This window comes from Salminus brasiliensis, chromosome 9 (assembly GCF_030463535.1).
Source record: "Salminus brasiliensis chromosome 9, fSalBra1.hap2, whole genome shotgun sequence".
NCBI lineage: Eukaryota > Metazoa > Chordata > Actinopteri > Characiformes > Bryconidae > Salminus > Salminus brasiliensis.
In genome coordinates, this window is record NC_132886.1 from 7042950 (window position 1) to 7060516 (window position 17567).

At 38.6% G+C, this 17567-nt stretch overlaps 1 protein-coding gene across 1 annotated transcript in view; it reads right to left on the reverse strand.

Annotated features, from left to right (window-relative positions):
- Positions 1-15779, reverse strand: part of dsg2l (desmoglein 2 like) — a 30231-nt gene extending 14452 nt beyond the window's left edge. The window contains exons 1-7 of the mRNA XM_072687259.1: positions 15616-15779; positions 9808-9936; positions 7373-7528; positions 5010-5151; positions 3392-3558; positions 2721-2855; positions 890-1075 (exon numbers count right to left, since the gene is read on the reverse strand). Of these exons, the coding sequence (XP_072543360.1) occupies positions 890-1075; positions 2721-2855; positions 3392-3558; positions 5010-5151; positions 7373-7501 (759 nt within the window). The 5' untranslated portion in view covers positions 7502-7528; positions 9808-9936; positions 15616-15779. The remainder of the gene's footprint in view (positions 1-889; positions 1076-2720; positions 2856-3391; positions 3559-5009; positions 5152-7372; positions 7529-9807; positions 9937-15615) is intronic.
- Between the last annotated feature and the right edge of the window lie 1788 nt (positions 15780-17567).

Genomic DNA, 17567 nt, shown 5'->3' on the forward strand with positions numbered 1-17567 from the left:
TGACAAGAATGATATAAAATGAGCCCCCAAAAAACACATTCAGTGAGGGCAGTTCTGCAGTTCTGCAGATGGAAAAACACCTTGTTGGTGAGAGAGGTCAATAACAGAGAACGGCCAGACTGGTTGGAGCTGACAGAAAGGCTACAGTAGCTCAGATACCCACTCTGTACAACTGTGGTGAGCAGAAAAGCACCTCAGAATGAACATCATCACATCCAACCTTTAGGAGGATGAGCTACAACAGCAGAAGACCAAGTGGGGTCCACTTCTGTCAGCCAAGAACAGAAAGCTGAGGCTGCAGTGGCTCAGCACAGGCTCACCAAACCTGGACAGTGGAAGACTGGAGAAACGTAGCCCGGTCTGATAAATCTCAAATTCTACTGATGCTCACAGATGGTGGGATCAAAATGTTTGGCTCCAACAAAATTAATCCATGGACCCAACCTGCCTTGGATCAACAGTTCAGGCTGGTGGAGGTGGTGTAATGATGTGGGGGATCCTTTATGGCACACTGTTAATATCTGTTAATATCAAGCAAGCATTAACACCAAGCAAATCCCTTTAAGACCACAACTGACCCATCTTCTAACGGCCACTTCCAGCCTGGTGACCCACCCAATGTCCCAAAGCAAAAGTCCATGAACATTGGCAGTGATTTCAGTGCTCTTCAGCGATCTTCCCATTCTCCAGATCAGAATCCAGTAGGGATGTGAATCACCAGAATCACCTTTGGGACGTGGCTGTTTCTTATTAATGGAACGTACTACGCCAAAATCCTCTGCCACTATGACTGTACCTAATAAAGTGCTCATTGTGTTCATCTCATGTTCATGAGCTCTCCTCACTGGTCAGTATTTGTCTGCTTGACTGTTAGTTAAGATTAGATTACCTTATTGAGCACCAATATGCCCTCGTTAGTTTCGTTGTCAGTGCTGATGCTGAAGTACCCGGCCTCGTTCCCTGAGATGATGGTGTACACTGCCCGCCAGTTATCCGTATGGATCTCGTCAAGGTCCACAGCTTGGATCCGGATCACTTCCACATTCCTGATATTCTCCTCCACACTGCCTTCATACTGCAAACACCACACACAGCAAACATCGTCACTATAGGGTTTCACCTGTGGATGTCTGTAGTGATTGGATTAGTTTAGATTTTTTGTCATGAATTACATTTTATATTAATCATATTATATGAGCATTATATGATCTTCTTCATATATACACAGTGACAAGAAAAATTATGTGAACCCTTTGGAAATTAAAAAATGGTCATAAAATGTGATCTGATCCTCATCTAAGTCAAGCATTTTGACAAATATAATGTGCCTAAAATAATAATGCAACAAAAAAATGTAAAATTCTGATCATTCATGTCTTCATTGAGAACAACCATACAAACCTCATAGTGTTAGTGGGTAAAGTATGTGAACCCTTGATTTAGGTAAAAGGTAAAGGTGCAGGTATTTGTCACTGTACAGCAAAATGTGTCCTCCGCATTTAACCCATCTGTGGGAGTGAACTAGGAGCAGTGAGTACACACACCCCCCGAAGCGGTGGGCAGCCAACTCCAGCGCCTGGGGAGCAGAGAGGGTAAAGGGCCTTGCTCAAGGGCCCAACAGTGGCAGCTTGCCAAGCCCAGGAATCGAAACCCACAACCCTGTTATCGATAGCCCGGGGCTCTAACTGCTGAGCCACCACTGCCCTGACTAATGACCTGACTAATCCAACTAGAGCCAGGCATACCTGGAGTCTTCTTAAGAAAATGAGTTTGGAGGCGTGGACTAGAGCTACTTTGACTGATAAACACGTGTATGTGAGCCAAGCCTCGTCAAAAAAAACGTTCAGCTTTCTACGATCATACATTAGTGATTTACATAAAGCTGGAAAGGAGATTTCAAAGGCTTTAGAAATTCACCAGTCAACAGTAATGCAAACAATCTACGAATGGAGACAATTTGGGACTGTGGCTACTCTGCCAAGAAGAGAGCGCCCAGTCAAAACGACCCCAGGAGCACAACGGAGACTCATCAATAAGGTAAAGAAACGACCCGGACTGACAGCCAAGGATCTGAAGGTGTCATTGGTACAGGCTGCGTCCATGAGTCGACAAGCATGGTCTATGGCAGGGCACCAGGAAGAAAGCCGCTGCTTACTAAAAAGAATGTTGCTTCGCGTCTATAATTTACGAAACACTGATGCTCCACAACTGTACATGGGCAAATGTTTTGTGGACAGATGAAACTAAGATTGAACTATTTGGAAAGAGCATGTGACGCTACATCTGGCATAAACATCACCATGAAAATATCATCCCAACCATAAAGTATATTGGAGAGAACATCATGATTCGGGCCTGCTCTGCTGCATCAGGGCCTGGCCAGCTTACAATCACTGAGGGGAAGATGAATTCCCAAGGGTACATTAACACACTGTCGCTGCAGGGTTTGGGAGGTGTTTCCACCCTCACAAATACACACATACTGCCACGGTCCTACAACTTAAGCCTACTTAAATACCCCCCCATCCACCCCACAGCCCCAGCCATAGCATCCTAACTCCAGTGGACACCAGTGTGTCCCCAGTGTCCTCTTTTTTGTTTTATTAATTTGACCTATCAAAGGTTTTTAGGATGATGATCAGCACACATTCCACCAGGTGTGAGTCCAAACTTTTGAATGGTACTGTAGTACGTATATGAAAGCAGTGCAACAATCTTACAGCATTCTTCTCCAAGGTGGGGATATTGTCGTTGACGTCCAGAACGTTGATGGTCACTGTGCCCATCCCTGTGTTTCCCGCCGGTAGTCCGTTCATGTCCGTGCCCTTGATTTTCAGGGTGTAGGTTTCCTGCACCTGTTCAGTAACACAGAGTTCAGCTTTAACCAATCAGATTCGAACAGATACGGTGTCCATCTGTCTACATCATACAACAAATTTATTTAAAGCAACAGTACAGAAAATGGGCAGTTCTTGCTCTTGGGCTCCCCCTACAGTCAGGGAGTGTAGTTTGTGCTTTGCGTTGCCACTAAAGGACACGTTTTTCTGGACGAGCTGAGAGATACAGCATGTGGACTGATGTGTTACAGTAATATTACAGGATTTTACCCAAATATGACTCGAGTTAGGCAGAGTTGAGCAGTTTTTGCAGGTGTACATACTGCAGTCAGCAGCAGCCGAGCCTGGAGCAGCAACGATAGTTGCCACTATTACAGTCAGTGGAGCATCACAATGATTTCAAAGGCGATATTTTAAGATAAAATTGCTGCATACTGTTGCTTTAACCCTGTTCCAAACTGCTCTGGGTTGCTGTATTGCTTCTATGCACCATGTGACTAACCGCTGACTACAACTCTGCGCTCCATACAGTGCATGGAGACGGACGTTCTCACCTCTCTGTCCAGAGTATTCATTTTGACAAGGATCCTGCCAGACGACTGTTCAATGCGGAACATGGAGGTTCCAGGTGGATTCTGCTCAACAATACTGTAGGCAATCTGTGAAAACGGTGTGTTTGGCTTATCTCCGTCAGTAGCTGTAATGTTAATGATATAGGTATCTGGGAAATGACAGAACAGGAGAGATACATCGGTACATGTTCGTTTTTAAGAGACATACAGGATTGTGAAAACGTCTGAGTCTAAGTACAAGCTCTTCGGGCCCTATGTTCAATCTTATTAGTGTTTTACTGAGGAGATAAAAACTTACTGCTCAGATAAGCAGCTTTTTAAGCCCCTTTCATATCCACAGACCAAAACTTTTGCACAGTAATTTGCACAGATTTCTGCCTTTTTGGACTGTTTATAGCCATGTAGCTGTCAAATTTTCAAGGTTGTCCTAAATGTATTTTATTTTATAGTATTTATTTATAGTCTTTATTTTATAGTGTTTATTTATAGAGCGTATTTTCATAGTGTTTATTTATAGTCTTTATTTTATAGTGTTTATTTATATAGTGTTTATTTTATAGTTTTTATTTATAGTGTTTATTTTATAGAGTGTTTATTTATTGAGTGTTTATTTTATAGAGGGTTTATTTATAGAGGGTTTATTTTGTAGTTTTTATTTATAGTGTTTATTTTATAGTGTTTATTCATAGTATTTATTTGTAGTGTTTATTTATAGAGCGTATTTTCATAGTGTTTATATATAGAGCGTATTTTCATAGTGTTTATTTATAGCCTTTATTTCATAGTCTTTATTTTATAGTGTTTATTTGTAGTGTTTAATATAGAATGTTTATTTTATAGAGTGTTTATTTATAGTGTTAATTTATATTGTTTATTTTATAGTTTTTATTTATAATGTTTATTTTAGTGTTTATTCATAGTGTTTATTTGTAGTGTTTATTTATAGAGCGTATTTTCATAGTGTTTATTTATAGCCTTTATTTTATAGAGTCTTTATTTTATAGAGTGTTTATTTATAGTGTTTATTTATAGTGTTTATTTTATAGTTTTTATTTATAGTGTTTATTTTATAGTGTTTATTCATAGTGTTTATTTATAGAGCGTATTTTCATAGTGTTTATTCATAGGCTTTATTTTATAGTCTTTATTTTATAGTGTTTATTTATAAAGTGTTTATTTGTAGTGTTTATTTATAGTGTTTATTTGATAGTTTTTATTTGTAGTGTTTATTTTATAGTGTTTTTTTGATAGTTTTTATTTGTAGTGTTTATTTTATAGAGTGTTTATTTTATAGTTTTTATTTATAGTGTTCATTTAATAGAGTGTTTATTTGTAGTGTTTATTTTATAGAGTTTTTATTCTTAAATGAACAGTTGCTGTAACAACCGCAATTTCCCTTCTGGGATCAATAAAGTATTTCTGATTCTGATTCTGAACCACTGTTTGTTCCTTTGCAGCATAAGAGGTTTGATACCTTTTGTGTCCAGTTTACACTACTTTACTATATTCTCCTGACCTTTATATTCAGCTAATTAAACTGATGGTTGTGCAAATGTGAGATTACACCAATAAAATACAGTAAAGTAAATAATCCTGGTACCTCTTTCACTCAGTTCATAGACAAAACCAACTGGCTGAATGTTAAACACCGGCGCACAGTCGTTCTGGTCCTCAACTTCGATTCTCAACACAATGTTCTTCTCAGCGTAACTGCCGTTCTGGAACTTCGCCACACCTAGAAGCTGAAAGAAAAACACACACAGCCTCTTACAAACACTTGCAGGAAAACGACTGCATCCTGCTGAGGAAACAGTGCGTCTGCGCTACATGTCCAGAAGTTTGTAGACACCTGCATGTTCAGCGTTTCTTCCAAAAACCAGGGAATTAATTGTGAGTTGAGTAAACAATATTATTATTATTGTCATTTTAAGACCATTTTCTTCCAATGATATAATAAAAATGTAGTAGTATAACACTCTGAAACATGAAAATATTTAAATATCCTAACAAATAAAATGAAACCAAAATTGAAATTTTAAGCTGAGTCTGTATATGGGCTTGTTAAAGGCTGTCCTCACTCCGAGAGACCCAGCGAGAGCGGTCCAATGCGCCGAAACTATAGCCTGAGTGTCTCAATTTCAAATTCGAGCCTTGCTGCTTTGCCATCAGCGTCCCGGAGTCCGAAAGAAACACACTGGCCGTGCTCTCACCCCAATCACTCTTAAGCAATGTTGGCCGGCACAGGCATCTGTTAGCAGCTGCGGCAGAGCTGGGGACCCTGTTTTCCTCCAAGCCTGTCGGCTGCCCAGCGATGCTGCATTGTTGCATTGTTGCAAAGAAGCGGTGGCTGGCTTTGCATGGCTGGAATTATGCAACCTTTTGGAAAATGCAGCCATTAGCTTTGGGTAACACGTCGTCACCTGACACAGTCCTCTCTGTGTGTAAACACAGCGTTACTGGCGTTCAGCGCAGCACACTGTTTTCCTTCAGGCTCAACTCAGAGAGCAGACGAAAGAACAGGACACTGGCTAAAATACTGGTGATGTTCATTGTTTATGTAATCAAACAAACAACGGTCAATACTGAGGTCAGCTAAAAATCAAAGTCCATATATGGTACAATTAGTCAAAGACATAATTATTGTAACAGGTCTATGTGCATAGTTCCTTGACTCCACAGCTCCACAGCTTCATGCTGAGGGGCTTTACAATCAACACAGCCTTAGACATAGTAACTTAAGGCTCATGTTTGCCAGTAAAGGCTGCACCTGAAAAGTAGCTGAGTGGTGAGGCAGGCCCTGATCTTTTCAATGTGGACTTCTTAGTTATTGTAGTTGTTATTCATGCATCAGTACGTAGCGATACGAGCTGAGTACACACTTTACACCCCACAGCACTGTAAACATGGTACCTCCTGCATGAATACTAACACAATAGAGCATGTGAGGTCTTTTCTTTAGTAATTAAAGACCTGTGCAGCATTGTTCTGAAAAAAGAGGCAGTCTGACTATTTTATATATATATATACATTTTTATTCAAGCCAATTCAATTCAAATGTATTTAACAGTAAAAATCCACTCATTTAAATGAAAATGATTTTACAGCAGCGGCCAGAGAATGAGGTGGGGTGAGTAGTTACACTGCATCTAGGGAATTTCCCACTTACCCGACAATGACATGTTAGTGCAAGGCCTTTTGTGAGTCATGATAACAGTGACCATCCACTACTATAAACAGAAACAGCTGAGCGATGGGAAATCCATCATTCTAACACTGAGGTGTTCACTGTAGCCATTGCAAATAGGCCGCACACCCTAACACTAACCACTGTTACCAAGCTTTATCTGAACACCAGTAGAGGTCAATGAGCCCCTCAGTAAAGGGTCAAAAATGACCCACCACCATGTTTAACAGCAGAGAAAAAACCCTAGCTGTACACCAGTAGATGTCAGTGAGCCAATCAGTTACTACGAAAAAGGCCTTCTGGTCAGTTTTGCTGTTCGAGGTGGTCAGTGTGATGACACTGTATTATTAGTGTGATATATATATTATGTGACAGTAGACTTTCTGTCTCGGTCTGATCAGCATTTATAAAGTTAGTCACAAGCCATGTTCATGAGGTCCTGGGCCATTCACGTCTAAACACTATGGAAATATATGGCCTACATCTCTGAGGCTCTGAGGGTAAGGTCTGAAATATGAAATGTATTATGTTGCTCAAAATAGTTTTCAAGTAACATGCTATTATATTTTTTTATATTTTATATCTCCCAGCCGAGAAATCGGCTAAATTAAATGATTAATCCTAACAATATGGTAAATATGGTCATCCAGAGTTGTTTGATGTGAAATGCCATATATATAGTCGATATGTTTCTACACAGTAAACCCACATCTCAGTTTGATCTCAGTGACTGAATTATACAGAACTACTGAAAAAAACAGTGGGGAAGATGTACTTACAGTGTAATCAGGAATCACCTCTCTGTCTAAAATGCCATGAATCTTCACAAAGCCCTGTGATTCATCCACACTGAATAATCCCTTCGGATCTTCATCTGCTCCTTTTCCTTTTAGACAGTAGCGTATCATTGTCCTGGTCTCCTCATCTGATCTGATCTGAGATACAACACATGGGCTCCTAGTTAACACGACAACCAAATCTTTAGCTGAACAACAAAGAACCAGGCCAAGTTTTTTTCAAAAGCAGTTCGTGTTAAGATCATCTGAGCTGGTACTGACTTACATCTTTACTTTTAGACAGATAGATAGATAGACAGACAAACAGAGACAGACAGACAGATAGACAGACAAACAGAGACAGACAGACAGATAGACAGACAGACAGAGACAGACAGACAGATAGACAGACAGACAGACAGACAGACAGAGACAGACAGACAGACAGATAGACATAGACAGATAGATACATAGACCGACAGATAGACAGACAGACAGAGACAGATAGACAGACAGACAGACAGAGACAGACAGACAGAGACAGACAGACAGATAGGCAGACAGACAGACAGACAGACAGACAGACAGATAGATAGATAGATAGATAGATAGATAGACAGACAGATAGACAGACAGAGACAGATAAATAGATAGATAGAGAGAGACAGACAGACAGAGACAGATAGATAGATAGACAGACAGACAGACAGACAGACAGAGACAGACAGATAGATAGACAGACAGACAGACAGACAGAGACAGATAGATAGATAGATAGATAGATAGATAGATAGACAGACAGACAGACAGAGACAGATAGATAGATAGATAGACAGACAGACAGAGACAGATAGATAGATAGATAGATAGAGAGTCAGACAGACAGAGACAGATGGATAGATAGATAGATAGATAGATAGATAGATAGATAGATAGACAGACAGACAGACAGACAGAGACAGACAGATAGATAGACAGACAGACAGAGACAGATAGATAGATAGATAGACAGACAGACAGAGACAGATAGATAGATAGATATATAGATATATAGATAGATAGATAGATAGACAAACAGATAGATGATGGACAGACAGACAGACGGACAAATAGACAGACAGATAGACAGACAGACAGACAGACAACTGCACAAAACAGCACAGTAATACAATACAATAATTACAATAATCAACAGAATAAATGTAATAAATATGCATTTGAAGACAGAGATGAAAGGCAGTGCAGTTATAAAGAATAAGGAATGAAGCAGACAGATGACAACACTGCATAAATATGTGTATATAAAAATAAGCAGTGAGAGCCCGATTTCAAAACATCTGCTAAAGGCATGCAGCGTTCACTTGCAGTTTCAGTTTAAGCTGTCATGCTGGCCTGGCCTGGTCTTTTCACCGCCTACATGCTGTAACAAGATGGTGGCCTAGTTTGTCTATGCCAGCATGCCATGAATCTCGCAGTCCGATCCTCAAAGCAACCCCGAACAACCCCACCCCACTTGACCCGGAAACTGGTTTCGGTGACGCCATCTTGCCGTCTGTCCAAATACCGGCTGAGACAAAAGAAGCCGGCTAAATCCTAGATCTTGGAGATTTTGGAGCGACAACAGAGGCGACCAGAGAGTACGCCATGACTCTACTGATCACTGTCTCTCTGCAATTAAATGTGCTGGCTCTGCTGATTGGCTCAGGGGGGTGATGGGGGTGTGCTGAAAGGATAGGCTCAGTTCAGGATAGGCTCAGTTCATTAGCGGTCATCATATTTGAAGGGGTCAGCTGTCCCATTTCCCCAACTACTGCTCATTCTCAGCATTCCTACTGTTCATTTCCTCTCCTTGATCTCTCTACATTCTTCTGAGGTAGGAGGTAGAGCAGCAGTAAAGAGTGTGAGGGGAGGACAGAGTTTTTGGACGCACCCTAGGAGTCCTAAGAGCAGTTCTCTTAGAAGGTTTGTTGGCCTTCCAGACCTCAACTTTGTTGACCTCCATCTCCACTCTCTACACTGGGAGAGCACCAGTGGGGCTTGAAAGTAAATAGTGCTGATTATTATGGCAGCTACAGGTATAAGGCACTACTGCCCACTTGGGACTCCTCTGTTCAAGGCTTATAAGGCGCCCCCTGGGTTCAGGGGACATCAGCTGTGGCCTGCAGATGGTCTGATGGAGAATGGAAACAGAGATGATATCTGAGATGAAAATGTTAGGCTTGGTTTGCTCTAAGCTGTTGGGCCTGAAAAACAAGGAAGAATGAAAGGGCAGCTGTCGAGTCACATGTGAGCTAGTTCTTGCAGTGGTAGCAGGATTTAGCTTGTTAGCTTGTGAGCTAACACGTAAATGAGACCATTACCCCTCCTTCTCGCTTGATTTATCTTCCTGTAAGTCTCGACACATAAACAAATGCTCAGGTAGTCGTAAAAGATCTTACTTTGGCAATGTATTTCTCTTTGGTATAATCCACATTCTCCTTGAGCCTTCTTGGAGGGATGATCCACTCCCTTTTCTGCCTCCGGAGTGTCTGCTGTCCACCTCCGCCTTTCGTTTCAGCCAGGGTTATCTGTAACACACATTTTTACATGCAGTACTATGTTTGGGACTTCAAATTTACGTGATTCAAATGTGTGCATTCATTTCCTGTAGGAATGTTCATTAGAACATCTCCAAAGTTCTCCTCATGGAGTCTAGTATTATTTATCTCCTCAGATCAACACCTGGTTTGGTGGTAAATCAGGGCTTAATGATGGTAAATCAGGTGAGCTGCTGCTGCTGCTGCTGCTGCTGCTGCTGATGGAGATGAACACATCCTCCACGCTGTGCTGGCTGGACTGGTGGGCGTCCAGGAGAAACCTGGAGGAACCAAGCTCTGTTCTTCAGACTAGCTCACCGACAAGATCTCACTACTTTCTTTCTTCAGAATGAGAAGCTCTTGATTCTCCTTTTTACTGGATTTATGTTCAGCTGCTTTATCTGTTCTGATGCAATCTGGAGCTTCTACAGTAAAACATCTATCACTGCTGAGAGACATGGTTCTACTAGATTTTGGAGGAGCATTGCTGTGAGTATTTGATTGCATTCATTAACAAGAGAGTTGTGAGGACACAATCTTATACCCAACACCAGACTGCTGGCTGGGTGTAAGATAGCAATGAGCCTCGCGCAGGGTGTGAGATAGAGCCCTGTATCTCCAAAATGGAAAAACATTTTTTTTAATTTTTAAAACAGTATAAAGAGGAACTGGCAGATTCACATTATGTCAAAAAGTGAAAAACAGCAAAAATTAAGACTTTTAAGATGTTTGTATAACTAAAACAATATACATATATAAAATATAGAAACGGGGTAGAATACAATAAAATTAATAAAATGCAGATATTTTATGTTATTTTAGCGTGACATTAAACCATCCTCTGGATTTTAATAAATAAGCACATCAAAAAATCTTTAAATATCAGCCAATTCTAAATAACTCTGTAAGTAGGGATTATAAAAGCAATTATCCAATATCACTGTGCATCTCTATGAACATACATACATATATATATATATATATATATATATATATATATATATATATATATATATATATATACTCTCTCTCTCTCTCTCTCTCTATATATATATATATACACATACAAATATTTAGAGTATTTTGGCCAAAATCTTTGTCTTTTGCCCTGATGTGGTCCTGGAGTTCCCTGTCCTGCCCATTTTTGCATGCCAGGTGTACTCAACTACAGTCCTGCAGGGCCAAGGTTCAGCACAGTTTGTTGATTTCTCTGCTCTACTGAACCTGCACAGCGGCTGCAGTACAGCAGGGATATCTCCATTAAGCCTGTTGTACTGTGTTAGTGCTGTAACACAGTGCTATAAACCCTGTCCTGCACACGAAAGACAACATCGAACTCCAACTGACTGAGAGGCCCTTTTTGAGCAGAATCGAAAGAGCTGAGGCAGGGCGGGGCAGTCCCAAATTAAAATGACATATATAGCAATAAGTTACATTAGCTATCACAAAACGCTTCCTATATAAGGAACCTTGCTCTACCACACCCTTTTCAACCACACTGTGTGTGAACAGCAGCACGTCGCAGCAGACTTCAGAAATGGTGAAGTATTCTTTTTTTTTGTGGAACAACAATTCTGATGCTTGTTTTTCCGTTAAAAATGTACAAAATAGAACAATAATGCCAGTCCCATGTTCTGATAAAATACTATACATATTTATTTGTATTATTTAATTCATAAATGTTGACACATGCATGTCAGTGGTGTTAAAAAACTTACAATTTATTTATAGGTAATTTAAAAAAAGGGAAAAATGTAGTTATTTAAATTAAAGATTATATACAAATGATACAAATAATTAAATTGATATATTTATATAAATGTAACTAGCTGGGCGTGTCATTAAGAAACGCTGATTACTGTATTTAACATAGTTGTATTTGAGTTATTTAGAAGCAACACATAAACACTGCAGTATAAAGCCCCATTTAATAGCTTCACCTATGAAAAAAATAATAAATATACTTTTACATACTTCTTACTGGATAAAAAATGCTGCATGTAATGCTGAAAAAATATACCCTCACTGTTCTCGCAACAGAAAAACAGAATTGAACATATTTCATAATATAATATATAGTATAATAGAGAATATTATATATGGATATATTGTCCTGAGGCAACTAGAAGCTTATGCTGCCTTCAGGTCGTGTCAGACATATTATATTTACGAGATAAGCCACCACAATGTCACCACAATGTCGTACTTGGGCTTTTACGATGAGCCTAGACCTTCTGGGTTAGGTGCTTGTCAACAGAAATGCACTCATATTCATATTTATGTCGTGTTTTAGGTACTTTAACAGTAAAATCTATTTTAGTGGCTTACTCTCATCCTCACATGATCATTTCTATAAAGAATACTAATCCACACAGTATAAATATTATACACTAGAATATACAAACACACTATACAAAATACATCAAATAAATCATCCAACTTAATCAAATAACATGGTTTAATATAGATTACAAATAAACACACAAATACATAAAATATATAAAAAGTTTAAATAATTTGCATGGATATCTCACAGGAAGAAAGACCAACTCTGAGACACCCGCGATGAATGAAACCTCTATATATTTTTAATGAATTTGGCAAATCGAAATTAGCATTTTTCATCATTATTTATTCCCATTTGTTGATTTATTTTTTGTCAATTTATTTTTCTCCCTTTTTCCTCTTTCCAGTGAGGTACTGCCACATAACCCACCCATTTGTAACTCAACCAAGCACTTGCAATGCTCCCGACGCTACTTAATACATAACTTGTGAAACCAGCCACCGCCTCGCTTCAAAATGCTGCCGATGCGGCATTGCCGGGCAGCTGACACGCTCGAAAGGAAAGCCCCGGGTCCCAAGCTCCACCACACCAGCTAACAGACGCCTGTGCCGGCCAACACTGCTTAAAAGTGGTGAGGGGAGAGAACGCCATCTACCCACCCAGAATCAATCAATTGTACTCTTTTAGACTCCGGCTGCTGATGGCAAAGTGGCATGGCTCTGTTTTTTCTTTTTTTTTTTAATATATTTTATGTTTGATGAGTTTCCATGGTGTTACTCAATTTTCTACATGCAACGTGACCCTGACATTTACAGGTTGGAGCCAAAATTTTAGAAAAGCTCAGGTTTTATTCATTTAGTCAGTGATGTTGTTCAATAGAACAGGCTAAGTTCTACCCAGTGTATGAACACCTAGACCCCACAATATTAGAGTGACCTTTGGTCTAAAATCCCCAACAGTGCTTATTTAAGTGGTTGGTGTAGCAGTTAAAGCAATGAAGTGGGAAACACCACCACCCTCCCCATGGCAGACCGGGGTTCAATTCCCTTTACCAGGTAAAGGCACCAAACTACACCAATAAGAGTGCTTGGGCAAAACTCCTCAACACAGCATTCTCCTGCCTGGGTTACATGACTTACATGTAATGATAAGAGCATCAGCCAAGTGCCATCAATGTAACGCTGATGTTATTTTAAAAAGGAATAAGCTGAAGAATAAAACTGGGCGTGTTTCAATGGGACACTGAGGACAGTGAGAAAGTATGAAGGCGTGTTGTGCCACAATCAAGTCATCTCAGAAATGTTGTATTTACAAGGAAATCGCACATGGCGGTTGTATTCACTAGTGGGAAACCTGAATGGTTCAATGAGCCCAGACTTTCCTAACTGGGCGTGTCATTAAGAAACGCTGATAACTGTATTTAACGTAGTTGTATTTGAGTTATTTAGAAGCAACACATGAACGCTGCAGTCTAAAGCCCCATTTAATAGCTTACTTTAATTCACCTATGAAAAAATGAATAAATACATACTACTGCTTCTTACTGGATAAAAAATGATGCATCTGATGCTAAATAAATATACTCTCACTCTTCTCGCAACAGAAAAACCGAATTGAAGAGATATTATAATATAATATATAGTATAATAGAGAATATTATATGTGGATATATTGTCCTGAGGCAACTAGAAGCTTATGCTGCCTTCAAGCCATGTCAGACATATTATATTTACGAGATAAGCGTGCATGAACGCCACCACAATGTCGTACTTGGGCTTTTACGATGGGCCTAGACCATCCGAGGTAGGGGACTGTCATCAAAAAGCATTGATATTCATATTTATATTCATATTAAATCTATTTTAGTGGCCTACTGTCATTCACACAGGAACAAAAAACTGAAAAGTTCATGCTTTCGATGCTTCTTACTGGATAAAGACATCGCTCACCCAATGTTCATCGCTCACTACTCTTTACTTTTTGCAATAATATTGAATATATATGTATATATATATTTATTTATTTTAATAGGTGAATTAAAGTAAGCTATTAAATAGGGCTTTTGACTGCATGTGTTGCTTCTAAATAACTCAAATACAACTACGTTAAATACAGTCATCAGCGTTTCTTAATGTCACGCCCAGCTAGAAAAGTTTGGGCTCATTGAACCATTCAGGTTTCCCACTAGTGAATACAACCATCATGTGCGATTTCCTTGTAAATACAACATTTCTGAGATGACTTGATCGTGGCATAACACTCAAATTTTCTCACTGTATATATATATATATATATATATATATATATATATATATATATATATATATATATATATAAACATAAAAGTAAACCAAATAAGGCATTTCCAAGGCGTGGGCCTTTAGTATGATAAAGTATCTAGTGGCCTTTAATATGTTATCTTTTTCTTTTTCATATTAAAATTATGTTGACTTGTGTCAGATATATGGTATTCATGAGATGCGCATTAATGAATGCCACCACAGTGTGAGCATTAGGTATACAGTAATACGTCATTTTCCCCAGAGCCTTCAAGTGGAGCCCCAAAATACTGTAGTATAATGCATTATCTCATGGCCTCAACATACAGTATTATCTTGTGGCCACTAGAAACTTACACTGTCTTCAAAGCATGTCAGGACATACCATATTTACATGATGACGCGCACCTTGAACGCCACCACAATGTCGTAATTACTAATTATTACATAATTACACCTTTTTTGGACAGTCACACCCGGTACAACTAGAAATTAAGAGCTTCAGTAACTGTCTGGACGGAAAAGTAAAATGAAACAACAATGGACAAGATAGAAGACAAAATACAAGGGACATTAAGATACAATGAACTATACAAAATACATAACACACATCTTCCAACCTAATCAAATAATATAGAATTAATATATGGATATGGAAAGGAGTGGGTAACGTGTATGGGTTACAAACAGTGTAATATACGAAAAACTAGTGAGTGGTAAAACTGTGTATATATAGTAATATATAGTGTAATATATTACGTGGCCTCGATATATGTATTTTGTGGCCACTAGAAACGTCATTTGTGGCTTCGATTTGTTGTTGTTCTTTATTTTATTATCTGGTGCCCACGCTTAATAAAATAACAAAAACAACAACCACCATGTCACCACCACACTGTTTGTTTAAGACCAAAACTTGGTGCTTGGACAGAAACCTCGGCGTATTTACGAGCTCCAAAGTCTTCAGCAGGATCTGAAGAGCAGGGAGAACACGAACCGTTTGGAAAACTGACATCCCGAGGCTACAAATCTGTCCTTTCCACCAGGAACCTTCTATAAAAACCCACTTTCCAGAACAGAACAGAACCAGCAGCTCGAACTTACCGTCGCTGCAACGACGATTTAAACCAAACGCTGAGCAGAAGCAGCTTCGCCATTTCCAGCCTCCAGACAACAGCTCCACAGTGTCCCTGCTTGCGCTCCTGCGCTCCTGCGCCTGGCTGACTGCTCCTGCTGAAGATAAGCACAGGGCAGATACGAGGCGCTGGCTTCACTCACTCACTCACTCACTCCAAACTAGCGGGGTGGTCTCCAACAACCCACTCGTTTTCAGACAAGCCCCGCCCCCCTGCACTCTGATTGGCTTGCTTACCAGTGGGGTCTGGAATGTACAGGGGTCACCTCTGACTTAAGAAACTCCCAAAACCAGCCTCTGAAAAACAGCAGAGCCTGCTGGCCTGGCTGGACAGGGCTGATACTGAGCTTTGTAGGTATGGAAAGGTCCAGGAGATTGGTCAGAATGGTCACCACTGGAGCTCTCAACATGTGGGAGGATTTTTATGTGCCTAGATAATGCATTTATTTTAGAAATACTTTATTAGAGAATAAATACATACAAATACGTAAAATATTAAATATTATTTATTATCGCACTGCCAAAAGAATATGCACCGAATGACTTTAATGATAATTTGCTACTTTGGTTTCAATCCCAACCCAGGCTTAGAAAGGTATCTGCTCCAAACTAACAAAAAACAAACAAACAAACAAACAATTCATGTAAAAAATCATGTGGTTTTATAGTAATTCATATCTGAATAACTTTTTACATATTTTCAAACAAAATATTACCGATCCCAACCTTACCAGCATTATCACAACAGCCGGTGATAATAAGTTCAGTCTTGGCCATCATTAGTTCTCTGTTGTAAAGAATGTAAACATTAATATTATATATTAATTACATATCATATTTTAACAGTATTTTATGTATTTTAATAAAATGTTATCTTTATCTCTGTATATTAATATTATGCTGCCTTGGGTTTGTGTTGGACTTATCAAATTTTTGCGATGAGCATGCATGAATGCCACCACAATGTCAACAACAACAAAAAAAGCACTGATATTCATATTTCAAACAGGATATATTTTAGGTATTTTAACAGCAACATCTATTTGATATAATTACTACAGGCAAACACATTTTTCGACAGTTGTACCCTGCACAACTAGAAATGAAGAGTTTGAATAACTGTCTGGAAGAGAAAAAATATAAAAATAAAGATAAAAATAAAGATTAAAATGTATATGTACATATAAAAATAAAGAAAATAGAAAAATTGGTGAAATGGGTCAAATAAAGTGCAATATAGAAACTAGTGGGTAAGAAATGCAGTACAAAATATGAATAGGTAATAAAAAGTTTAAGATAGAAAATGTAGGGTAATATATTATATCTCCCTAATTCAATTCCTTTTTTTCTGTTTTTAATTTTCTCCATGGTTTGAACCCTGTAGTTGCTCTGTACACTGTGTAGATAGTTCTGGATAAATAGACCAATAGGAATGCTCTAAATGACCTGGAATAAACTCTTTATATATATAGACACACACACACAAAACACATCAAATAAAAACATTAAAACCTGAATATATTTTACAACCTAGATACCATATATTACACAAAATGCACAAATTGCAGAAATTCAATTCAAACATAAATTCAACTTCCAACCTAAATACATGACTTATATTCATCCCAAAATGATTAGTGAAACTGCACACCATAAATATCATCACAAACAAATCAAAATATATGTTGTTTATTCCTGCAGTACCTTTTGATTACTTGTAGATTAAATGTTTTTAATGTTTATACTGTTGTTAATAAATGTTTATTCATTCTTACACTAAAATAAACAAACATGTGCACTGTCACTGTTGAGAGAAAACGAATCACAACAAAAACAAATAAACAAAAACTAACAACACAAATAAACCTAACAAACTGCTTAACAGAAGAAATAGCATTTGACCAGTTGGAAGTTTTTGTGG